Source organism: Ciona robusta, chromosome 1, assembly GCF_009617815.1.
Source record: "Ciona robusta chromosome 1, ASM961781v2".
NCBI classification, from domain to species: Eukaryota; Metazoa; Chordata; class Ascidiacea; order Phlebobranchia; family Cionidae; genus Ciona; species Ciona robusta.
This window is the reverse complement of record NC_143235.1, coordinates 7,975,813-7,988,638: the sequence shown is the minus strand read 5'-3', so window position 1 is coordinate 7,988,638 and position 12,826 is coordinate 7,975,813. Positions and strand designations below refer to the sequence as shown.

General features: G+C 39.5%; 2 protein-coding genes across 4 annotated transcripts; one reads left to right on the top strand and one right to left on the bottom strand.

Moving 5' to 3' along the window:
* Window positions 1-1,677: 1,677 nt before the first annotated feature.
* Window positions 1,678-11,588, bottom strand: LOC149742628 (growth factor receptor-bound protein 2-like). Its single transcript, XM_089876966.1, has 4 exons — window positions 11,371-11,588; window positions 4,290-4,390; window positions 3,776-3,895; window positions 1,678-2,773 (listed from the first exon to the last, which is right to left on the bottom strand). Exons 1-4 carry the CDS (start codon window positions 11,446-11,448, stop codon window positions 2,608-2,610), a joined length of 465 nt encoding a protein of 154 aa, XP_089733092.1. The 5' UTR covers window positions 11,449-11,588; the 3' UTR covers window positions 1,678-2,607.
* On the top strand, window positions 4,937-7,187 carry LOC149742629 (uncharacterized). Of its 3 annotated transcripts, XM_089875905.1 has the most exons (3): window positions 4,939-6,488; window positions 6,812-6,926; window positions 6,982-7,121. In XM_089875905.1, the coding sequence occupies exons 1-2, from the start codon at window positions 5,571-5,573 to the stop codon at window positions 6,881-6,883; spliced, it is 990 nt and encodes a 329-aa protein (XP_089732031.1). In that variant the 5' UTR covers window positions 4,939-5,570; the 3' UTR covers window positions 6,884-6,926; window positions 6,982-7,121. The 3 variants fall into 3 exon arrangements, with proteins under 3 accessions (XP_089730779.1, XP_089732031.1, XP_089731552.1); XM_089874653.1 differs by having other exon boundaries at window positions 4,937-6,926; window positions 6,982-7,187; XM_089875426.1 differs by having other exon boundaries at window positions 6,812-7,028.
* Window positions 11,589-12,826: the final 1,238 nt, after the last annotated feature.

Below are 12,826 nucleotides of genomic sequence, written 5' to 3'. Positions count from 1 at the left end.
ACGTTTTTATGTGTTTTCCAATATAGGCTTTGCCTGTTTCGTGGGTTAACCATTACGTTTGATTTAACTTTCACGAGAGGAGTGAGTTCTGTAATATACGCAAGGACATTTCGTGCTCTTTTATTACGTTGGCAGCTGACTGTAAGTAGAAAATTAAATCCAACGGCATCCGCCATGCAAAAAAAGATTTAAATGATAAGACAGTTAATTTTAAATTGTGTTTAATACAGACCTTTTGTCACTATAGTATTAATGTATTATATATGTTATTTAGTTCTGATACGGTCGCGGTACAACAGAGGGAAATTGTATATAATGGCGCTAGCTATGTATTTCGTTGCAATCTGTTTTAAGTAGAAAACTAACGCATGTGTTCACGTGAATTTGGGTTAAAACAGTTTCCACACGCGGCAATTGGCATTGTGACGTCAATAATCGACGCATCAAATGCTATTATGACGCAAATAATCAAAGTGTGAATTGCCACTATATCGTAACAAAGGATTATGCGTGGTTGAGGAAAACTTTGGTAAAGATCGACTTTATTACTTCAAGAATGTATTAACAACTGTAGGCTTAACGATACGCCGATACTGATAAACGATCCTGATAACGCAGTATTTAAATATGACGACAGGTTTTAGAACGACCCCTTTTTTGGGTTCTGGCTACATGACAACCTCTTATACATGACGTCGAAACTAGATTAAACTGCGATGTAAGTATATGATGTTTTATTGTGACGGCAATTTTGGACGGCGGCGTAATTCTATTGAAAATCCGGTGGGGTACTTGAAATGCGTTTACTGGACATGTTGGAATATTTATTAAACCAAACATTGAGCTGAATTTATTTTAACCTTGTAAAAATTCTGAAACTACCAAGAACCGAATGTTGTTACGTCACAGACACAAATGCTTTTATCGCACGATAAGTTGCCAGGCAACCGAAACGTACCTTGACTGACGTCTCCGTTAGAACTGCGGTCTGGAACATTTATAAATGTTGGATTTTTATTATTTTAATACTTTAATGAAAATATCAATGATCCTATCGAGTTATTCTAGTATTATCTGCGCGAATATGATCTATAAGTTTGCGTAAGAAAGGCAATAAACATGACGCACGCATTAAAATTCCAGGGCCTGCGGGAGTACCCTGGTATTTGTGAGGGCCTGCGCGCAGGCCTTGCAGGCCCGCATTCAGCGCCTATGCGTGAGCGGCTGCAGGCATACCGAGGCGCAGCCGCTTAGAAAAGCGAGAACGTGGTCAGTTCTCTCTCGGGCTTCTTACTGTATGCAACTGTTTAGATTCCTCTGCATGCTACCTTTTAGTTGTGTCTTTAGCAAGTTTTATATGAATTGTGTTTTGAGCAAGTTTCAAACGTATACGAACAATAGCTTTTATCGCCTTCAATTAAAGAGCATTTTATAATATCAGTGGGATTGTGAGTATAGGCCTAGCGGTAGGTCGGTAAGCACGATATATTTCCTGTAGGAGATTGTGGCGTAAACATTACCGGATTTAATCCAGCCACCTATTGTGTTTGAAATACATCACTTTTGTTTTTAAAATATTTTGTGTGAGGTTCTAATAATATAGTGCGATGGGGGAAGATAGGACACTTAAGCACATATTGCCAAATATTTTCAAAATCAAAATAGATGGCGGTTTTTGGGTAATACCACAAATTAGTAATATCATTCCTTTATTAATTCACACCAATTTAATAAAATATAATAAAACACACGAGGAGTTATTTAGCGATCCGCACAACAGGTGAAATTTTACATTTCGAAAACACGCAGCATAAAATGGGACAGTTTAAAATCATTGGTAATTTTGATTATTAAGTGTATTTATAAATAGGAATATACGTAAATAACATGAAATAATACTGTACACTTTGAAAATAGGCATCTTATAGTTGAAAACCCCTTGAGGTATAAATTACGAAATTAAAAGCAAACCTTTCAAAGTTTGGCAATGAAAACATACAAAACTACAATGTGGGGGAAGATGGGACTCTAAATTAAAATACATTTACATTAGCAGTATTCTGCAACTTGTAGTTAACCTACCGAGTTTAACAGGCTGTGCTAGTTTCTTTGCCATGTAAACTTCATATATATAACGTTAAACCAATATTTTTAGTTGTTTTTATCTCAAATTAAAGTCATATTGACCCCTGCCTATATTCTTCATGCCTATACCTCGGTGTTTTTTTACGAAGCTAAAACTAGTTTTATGAGACAAAATCAAACTGTACGGAATATTCAAGGTTGTTTTATTAATCTATGAAACTAGTTTAATCGTTCGCACACGCAATCTAAAAATATTCATTGGCTTTACTATGATTTAGCGAGCATTAAAAAAATAGCATCTTACTATTTCGCATCTTTTATCTGTTCAAAGTATACTGTTTCTATTTTACATATATTTTTTAATATTTAAAAACAGTAATCAGCTTTTGAAGGGCGTTATATAAAGTCGTGATAATACTGTGTTACGATACGATAACACGTGTTACGATACTATAATACAACATGTTATAAAAACGCCTCAACAAATCAGAATATCTCCTTTTTTTTGTTAACGACTCAACTCTAACTTATAATCGGGTGACGAAGCAAAATCTGTTCCGAACGTGAAACGGACGAAGTACGATGATAGTCTACCAACTGGTTAAGAGATTTAAATTTAACAAGCCAGATAAAGTATTTTCCTGCCCCGTCTCTCAAAACCTTGAAATGTTGTACACCAGAATTGGTTCTGTAGAAAAATCTAGACATAATAGGGTGGGGGAAGATGCGACACTTAAGCACATATTGCCCAATATTTCCAAAATTAAAATACATATTGGTTTTTGAGTGATACCACGAATTAGTAGGCCTACTATCATTACTTTAATTCAGAACAATTTAAAAAATGTATATTAAACAAATGAGGAGTTTTTTAGCACATTAGGTGTATTTTTATAAATGTTCAAATAACACCCATTATCGTTCAAACAATACCAATTGCCCCTACAATAATATATTGTATAGGTAACACATTAAAACAGTGGTTCTTAAACTGGTGGGCGCGCCCCCCCTAGGGGGCGTGTAACACTGGGAAAGTTGCAAAAAAAACTATAAAATAAATTGTTATTACATTAGTGTTCAAAAGGCTAAAATACGACGCACGTGTAAACCAAACGTTTGCAATGAATCGCTACTATTTCGTAACAAACAGTCTACCTGGCTAAGAAAAACATGGTAAATATGAGGCCAAACTACGACGCAAACGTAATTTGATTTCGTAATTTGACGCAATAATACAGAGACAGTCAACCAAAGGTGCGCGGTTTAAAGCATGTCCAATATGTCAGGTTTAGCTGTGGTGGATCATGGGAAAAATTAATTGAACACCACTGTGATAATTTAACAAAAAGGAGGGGCGCAAGTTTGTTAAGATCTGTATTAGGGGAGCGTGTTTCGAAAAGTTTAGGAACCCCTGCATTAAAAACTATAGCTGTAGGGCAAAAAAAGAACGTTTAAACGTAAGTAGTCTTGTTTTAAGTGTCCCATCTTTTCCAACTCGCCTATATAGATGTTAATGTAGAAGCTATTTTCAAAACATTAAATAAATAACTTACTTAATTGGCTGCTCTTAAAACGGTCATATTACAACTTACCATATTTATTTTAAAACCAGCAAATTACATGTTACTAAGTAATTCGAGGTTTTTTGAAACACATTTTTTTGCATACATAATTAAGTACAACTACGTACTTCACGGATAGAGAAAAGTCTCCAGGGGTACTTTCACTCTCTCTAACAAGAAACGACTCATCTAAAGCATTTTTCAGCCTCAGCTCCGCATTAGCCCTTGTCATATTACGAGCAAACCACCTGCAACGAGCTTTAATTTAAATATTGTTGCGAGGGGGTTACGTGTTATTTATGTTAATAGAATTTATAACATTTTAAAAGAATTATGTCGAGGTCATTCTACATTTCCTTTTCTGGTCTAACAAGACTTTTTTTATATCTTTATAGACAGGTACACCGCGGTCCCACTTTACTCTGCCTGTTTATTATTTGCCAAAATAGCAAATAGTTTTAGAATCGATCAATACTGCTTTTGGGTTTAATTATGAGCGTCAATTAATAAAGAAATGATTATTTATTTAAAAACATATTTTGATGTTTGAAATATTGGGCAATATATACTAAAATATCCAGTCTTATCACACTCTACTCTAGTGCTTAGAATTTTGTTTGAATAATATTTAGAAAGTCTTACTCGCATGGCTTCATTTGAATGTAATTCATTGGGACTAAGCCCTCCTTTCCATCTTGTTCAGCTTTACACCAGCAGTTGGGGTCCGTCGCTGGGCGGTATACCTGTAAGTTATTTTAGTAGACAGATTATACAATCGGAAGTCGTATAGCTAATATTGTGACTTGTTTAATCCAAGTCCGGCGACGTGTGGTTTCGGCGCTTGAGCTGCTACCATTGTCGTATGCGTCTTTGAGTAAAACACGTAACGGCAATTGCTTTAACCCAATGACACAGCCTACTAGAGATACACACAACTTTTGTAATTGTGACAAAACTTTTGTAATTCTTTAAATGTTCTTCGTTTACTACCAAATGGGACGAGAAAATAGAATTAAAAAGTGCCCCATATTTCTCCAACCTACTGGCTTTTAGTGCTTTAATGGGCATACCAACGAAAACTAAAGATTTGTATAGGAATAGAGATGATCAAATGTGATCGAAAGGTGCCACTAAATTTCAAAATACGGCTTTTGAAAAAGAGAAAAGTACGGACCTAATAAAGTATGTTCCTATGATCAATAGAAAAACCGAAACATGTTAAAATCTATGTTTTTATTGTATTAAATATTTACAAAGAAGAAGCAATTATTGTAACAAATCGGAAATAATATTTAAGTTTTCTTTAGAAACTAGTGTAACGTATTGTTTCGTTTAGCGTTGAACGGTTTTGGTTTTTGTGTGTGGTTTGCTGTGGCGTTTTTGTGTGTTGTTTCCCAATTTACTTCCATTTTGTGTTTGGCTTTTGTGTTGAATTGATACGTCTCGCGCTTGTTAACCTCTAAGCATGATTGGTCGTCGTGGCGCGAGTGCGCCTTTTTCTTCTGTTTTACTTACATCAGCCCAAAGATTGCATAAGATCGGCAGTTCTCGTTGTGTATATGGTGTAGAAACGTTGTATTGTGTATTGGATTAACGTGGTTGTAACGTGGTTGTATTCGGTTACGTTGGTCAAAACTTTATAGTGTTTGAGCGTTATCCTTACCGTTCTAATCGTTTTTTTATAGTAGTTTTTATATGTTATTAAACTGTTAAGAAATCCTACATCAGTCTGGTCAGTCGCGGTAGGCCGTTAGAGCAGCGTCCCGGACCACACTTTACGTAACAACTTTTGGCGATCCTGCCAGGACGCTGTTACCGCTTGACTGTTGTAGGTATTTCAGCACAGCGAGGACTCCACGACGACTCTTTTTTATATCGCTTTTAGAGTATTTTTAGCGTTTTACGATTTTTATCCTTGATATTATGGCTTTTAATCTTTTTATAACACCACCGTCCTACTCGCCTACCGGAGATATAACGGATTTTTTGGCGTTGTTTAATTCTTACTGTGAGAGCGTGAAAGCCAGTGAAGAGGTTAAGCGTCACCTCTTTATATCGACAATAGACAATGAACTAAAATGGCAAATTCAGGGAAAAGACCCTTGCATTTTCAAGTTGCCCTACAAAACGATCGTGGAAAGAGCTATTGCAGTGATCAACGGCACGCCTCACCGAGAGAAGACGCGCTCCGAGCTGTTTACTCGCCAACAAAAGCGAGACGAAAGCAAGCGCGAGTTTGTCTACGCCCTAAAGCATCTCGGCTCCCGCGCGTACGCGGACGAGGAGGAAACCAGCATGCGTAACGAAGTTCTCTATCTGGCGTTAGTGCATGGCCTGGTCGACAAAGAACTGGCGAATTCAATACCAAAGAAAATAGGGTACTCCCGAGACTTCTGGGATGCAGCGGAGCTTGTAATCAATTCAGAATCCTCATCTCAAGTACTGGAAGTAGCTCCTATTGCGAATGTTCCCAAAAAGGAAAGCGTGACAAAACAAGTAGACACGACGAGGAAGGACTTGATCACCATGAGGTTAGAATTGGAAAACATGAAGCGCATGTTAGCTTCATCTGGAGCATCACGAGTGGGAAACGTACCAACACGACCCACCCCAACTGCTGGTCGCGAATGCTTCAGTTGCGGTCAGTACGGACACATCCGAAGATTTTGCCCAAACTTACAACCAAGGGTAAGGAACAGTACGATTTCTGATAATGTTGTGAGAAATGGACATTTCAATAACCGAGAACCTTACAGCAGGGTGCATTCGACAGGACGAAATATTCGTGCTGACTCCGCAAGAAATGAGATACGAACCAAAAGAACAGGAAACGAAGAAACGGTGAGCCTATACCGCTTTACAAACGTTATGATCGGGAATATGATGCTTCCCGCTCTCGTAGATACTGGTTCAGCTGTAACTTTATTACATTATGATAAATATATGGATTTGAAACCCCAAAACGGATTGTCTCCACTTCCTCCTAATGTTAAATTCGTTGGTGCGAATGGTAGATCGGTGACTGTACTGGGTAAAACGAAACTAACACTAGTTATCGGCGGTTTGAAAACGTTATCCGAGGTGTACGTTGCGAGAGATATCTCGTACGATTTCATTCTGGGATTGGACTTTTTGCAGCAAAATCATTGCCGTTTGTGTTATAGATCAAACTTGATGTCTACGCCGAAATCCAACGTCCCACTCTTGTCCAAACCTTATATCCCGGAGTGTCATGAAGTATGTGTAACTGAAAAAGTCGAAGTTCCTGCGTTTACAGAGGTAATAGTACGTGCTTTATTCAGTCGACATGGAGTAAATAATGAACTTACACCAGAATTCCCGGCGTTTGTCGAAAGAAACGAGCAGTTTTGCTCTCGGTTCGGTTTATTGACGGCCAACGGTATTACGACAGTTAAAAATAATGAAGTACATGTAAAATTGGCAAATTTTACGAATGATCCTGTGTGTATACCGAATGGAGTGCGGATTGCATCCATTGTTCCCATATCTGCGTATGGTGATGTGTCGGACTGTCCCCCTAGTACTTGTGTAGTACTAGGATGTAACAAAAGAGAAACCGCGTACGAACGAAACGCTCCAAGGCGCAGTGTCGCATCAGTTTCCCGCAAACACCTTAATCAATCTGCTGTAACTAAACATAAGTTGGTGGTCGACGGCGTGAACCTCAGTGACAAACTTAATGAACAACAGAGGAAAGCCGTAGAACGCTTGTTGCACGACCATACCAATGCTTTTTCTGTTTCGAGCACAGATTTAGGTCAGACGAACTGGGTAAAACACAACATCGACACGGGAGACGCAAGACCGATAAGGCAGCCCCCAAGAAGAACCTCACACCACACGCGACAGCAGATCGAGGATATAATTTTGGAAATGAGAAGTCAGAACTTGATAAAACCTTCAACTTCTCCGTGGTCAAGTCCAATTGTTTTGGTGAGGAAAAAGTCGGGTGAGCCACGTTTTTGCATTGATTACCGCCAGCTAAATGAGGTAACTAAGAAAAACAGTTACCCTATACCACGCGTCGATGACAGCTTGGACGAAATGGCCGGATCCACTTTCTTTTCAACGCTGGACTTAAAATCTGGCTATTGGCAAATACCAATGGATGCAGATTCAACAGAGAAAACCGCGTTTGCTAGTCACGCGGGACTGTTTGAATTTACCGTAATGCCAATGGGCCTTTCTAATTCCGCAGCCACATTTCAAAATCTTATGCGAATAGTATTAACAGGTATGGAATGGAAGGGAGTGTTGGCCTATCTGGACGATATCGTTGTGTATGGACGCAATTTCGATGAACACTTACAACGATTAGATGAAGTGCTGAACCGAATCGAAGATGCGGGACTCACTCTGAAACCATCGAAGTGCAACCTGTTCGAAGAAAAGGTTCGATTTCTTGGACACATTGTCTCTAAAGATGGCATAGCCTGTGATCCGGACAAGATTGTAGCTGTAGCTTCGTGGCCGGTACCCAGATCAGTGAAACAGGTACGCCAGTTTGTTGGTTTGACTTCGTATTATCGGAAGTTTGTAAAGGATTATGCAAAAACTGCCGCACCGTTGCATAAGCTTACAGAGAAAGGACGCAAGTTCGAATGGACAGACGAATGTCAACAGTCATTTTCCGCTCTAAAAGATATGCTGGTTGTAGCCCCTATACTGCAATACCCTAATTTTTCTCGTTCTTTCATAGTAGACACAGATGCTTCTGACCACGCCCTGGGATGCGTGCTTGGACAAGTCATTGACGGGAAAGAACATGTGGTGGCATATGGTAGCAGGACACTCACGAAAGCAGAACGACACTACTCTACCACGCGAAAGGAGTTACTCGCAGTAATCTTTGCAACAAAACTATTTCAATGCTATCTTTTAGGCCGGAAGTTTACACTACGAACAGATCACGCATCTCTCCGATGGCTATGGAAATCTCGGGAAATCTACGCGCAATGTGCCCGTTGGGTAGAATACTTGGCCCAATTCAACTTCGAGATTGTACATCGCCCAGGAGTCAAACACAAGAACGCTGATTCGTTGAGTCGACGAGACGAGGACGACAACTGTCCGTACAACGTCAAGGAGGAAAAGATATCAAGCAACAAAAATGAAATTCGCAAGGTATGTGGAATTGATTTACTTACTTCATGGGGCTGCCCTTTGACCGAATTACGCGAAGCCCAGCGTAGCGATGAATGTCTGGCCCCGGTTTTTAGCTGGCTAGAACGTGGAGTCAGACCCAAATACTGTAAAGTTAAAAAAACTACCCTCAGAATCTCGTCATTATTGGACCCTGTTTCAGAAATTAAGACTCGAAAACGATGTTATATACGTAAGAGGCGATGTCAGTACCATACCCGGCTGTGTAACAGATAAAATTGTAGTACCACAGGAATTACGTCCGAAAATCTTGTTTTCCCTTCACGATGTAGAACACGGTGGGGCACATCTGGGAATGACAAAGACTCTGGGAAAGATTTCGGAACGATTTTATTGGCCACAGTGGCGAGAGTACGTTCAAACCTATTGTCGGCAGTGTAAAACCTGTGGACTGAACAAAAGACCGACCAAAAATTTAACCGCACCTTTAGTACCATCACAGGAAACAAGAGCGTTGCAGCGGATCGAGATTGACGTCCTTGGCCCCCTCCCAATGACATCACTAGGGTTCCAATACATACTCGTCGCCTGTGATGTGTTCACCAAGTATGTACGAGCCTGGCCAATGCGTCGACAGACAGCGAAGGAGACAGCAAGCCTGTTGTACCATCGATGGTTCACCGTACATGGAGTGCCAGAAACTATACACTCGGATCGAGGTACAAATTTTGAGAGTAAATTGTTTCAGGAGTTCGTTCAACTCATGGGGAGTAATAAAACTCGCAGCACGGCTTATCATCCGGCATGCAATGGTGGAGTTGAGCGTAATAATAAAACAATAACTGCCATGATCCGAAACTACGTTCAAAAGGACGAGAAGGGCTGGGACAATGCATTGTCAGCCGTGGTAGCCGCTTACAATTCAAGTAAGCATGAGAGCACTGGCGTCGCACCTCATTTTCTGTTGACAGGTCGAACACTTCGTCTCCCAGCAGACTTGATGAATCCGACACTAAACCACACAGCCGGAGAAAATTTAGAAGAGTTACAGGCACAACTATTATTGGCAGAAGAAGTAGTTCGCGAGAAATTAGAACAGCAACGGGAACGAATGAAGAATCAATACGACAAAAAGAAACACGGAGTCGAAATGAATCTCGGTGACGTAGTTTTGTTAGCTAACCCAGCGGTGCCGGTTGGAAAATGCAAAAAATTTCATCTTCCATACAAAGGCCCCTTTCAGATTATCAAACGTCATGGCCCAGTCAACTACGTTATACAAGATAGCGACGGCAAACAACAAACGGTACACTACAACAGGCTTAAGCCCACAACGGTTCCTTGGCAAAGTTGGGCAAACAGAAATGGAAACAGTTGCGACGAGACGCAACCATCACCGCGACCACAACCGTCATTACCCTACTGGGGCCATGTATTAAGTCACACGGCGGAACCCTCGACGACCGATGTGCGCGATGACGAGCGCGACGATGAGCGCGACGATGAGCGCGACGATGAGCGCGACGATGAGCGCGACGATGAGCGCGATGACGAGCACGATGACGAGCACGATGACGAGCACGATGACGAGCACGATGACGAGCACGATGACGAGCACGATGAAGAGCACGATGACGAGCACGATGATGAGCACGATGAGCACAATGACAATGTAGACGCCAGGGGAGCTAGCCTTGGTACCGATGGGATCTGTTCCGAAGGCACGGCTGGTGCGCGGCCGGTGCGCGTAAAACACAGATCAACACGCTACCCGGATGATGTTTTTTATTTATAATTTTTTGTTGTTGTTGTTGTATTGTTAAAAATCCTCCAGGAGTAGGATCATTATGAGTGGGGGAGTGTAACGTATTGTTTCGTTTAGCGTTGAACGGTTTTGGTTTTTGTGTGTGGTTTGCTGTGGCGTTTTTGTGTGTTGTTTCCCAATTTACTTCCATTTTGTGTTTGGCTTTTGTGTTGAATTGATACGTCTCGCGCTTGTTAACCTCTAAGCATGATTGGTCGTCGTGGCGCGAGTGCGCCTTTTTCTTCTGTTTTACTTACATCAGCCCAAAGATTGCATAAGATCGGCAGTTCTCGTTGTGTATATGGTGTAGAAACGTTGTATTGTGTATTGGATTAACGTGGTTGTAACGTGGTTGTATTCGGTTACGTTGGTCAAAACTTTATAGTGTTTGAGCGTTATCCTTACCGTTCTAATCGTTTTATTATAGTAGTTTTTATATGTTATTAAACTGTTAAGAAATCCTACATCAGTCTGGTCAGTCGCGGTAGGCCGTTAGAGCAGCGTCCCGGACCACACTTTACGTAACACTAGTAACGGCCAAAGTTGAGTGACACTTTTTCTCATGGGACTATTTTACTCCAACAGTTAAATTTGCGGTTTTGACACATATTCTTTAAGAAACTGTTTCGTTGTTTGAAACTTTCGTGGCACATTTAGATCCCATTTGAGCATTTCTATCAATATACCAATTTGATTTTTTTGTTAGAGTGCCCCTTTAATAAATGGTGCCATTTTTACCCACCCTACTATATATAACAAATATAACTATAAGGGAGTTAAACACCGTGCACTTACTTTCAATATTGAACCTTTAACAAATCCAAGTTCGTCGCCTGCAGTTGCAGTAAAATCGTACATAGCTACCGCCTCCATTATTTCAAAATACAATATAATATGTACACATAGCGCTTTACTCGTTTAAACACACCGGATGAAGTGACGTTTTTAAATAGGCTGCTGTTATCTGTACAAAAAATACACATCAAATGTCATCTATGTTTGCTACAATCGTAAACACATGACGCAATGAAAGAAAAGTGATTTATACTTTTCGAGTATTACATATAGTAAAGTGGGGAAGATAGGACACTTTTTTTTGTTATTCTCCTGCCCATTTTGTAGTAAACATAGAATATTCAAAGAAACATAAAACCGCTTTCTCACGACTCCCATTGATCGTTGTTAATTGAGCACGGTAGTGGTCTTATAGATCCTTTTTCGTCGGACAGTTGTTCTTGTTTTTGTTGTTTTTTGTGTCCACATTTTTCCGCACTTAGCTCAGTTCTCGATTCCAGCATTTACTCTTTATTCTCATGATTGAAATCAAATCGTAATATATATTTCTAATTTTGGATCCAAGTTTTTAGATTTAAAATCGTATGATTAGCGATTACTTTACGATTACTTTCCTCCTATACTTTACGGGTGGTTTGATAAAGGTATACTTAAGTTTCTGCTCGATCTTAGTTTAGCCATAGTTGATGAGAATCGACTATGGTTTTGCTAAACGAAGATCAAGCAAAAAATTATAAGTAGTATGCAGAAAGTATAATCAGTGATTCTCAGCTAATCTGTGTTTATCTTTTTCGTGGTTGTGACGTAACAATGGACGAGAGAATTCCGCTCAGAAATTCCTCCACGAAGAAGGCAATTCTCAATAAAAAATGGCGACAAAAATGGTTAATAAAAGTCAAAATTGATTTCGTTATTGTTTTTTTTCTTTAAACAAAATAGTTATCAATATAAACAGTTAACATCGTAAAACAATGAAGCAAAGGTCTAATGGATGGGCACGTATAATTTAAACATTAAAATAGATGTTACCGGTCAAAGAAACACCGAGTGGTCTTACTGCTACTATTGTGAGTCCAAAATCAAGCAAACACCCTGACTTTTTAATGTGTTTAGATAATTATTTTTTGTTGCAATCGTTAAATGGCTTATATTTACCCTGTTAAACATCTTTAGAAAAAATATAAAATAACCCATAGGGTTTAAACGAACTTGTTAACTTTTGTTTGCGTTTTCCTTTTTTTTCAAAATAATATAAAAACTACCTTATTAAATGGATAAAATGTCACCGGTCTCTTTAATTAGTACATGTTCGCTATGTCCGCAATATTCAGTTCACTATGTCCACTATGTAGTGAATATTGTGGACATAGTGGACATGCACTAATTAAAGGGACCCAAATTGTTTGTTTTTGACTTTTTTCTAGGTTTTGTTTTCGACTTTTTTCAAAAGGGAAAA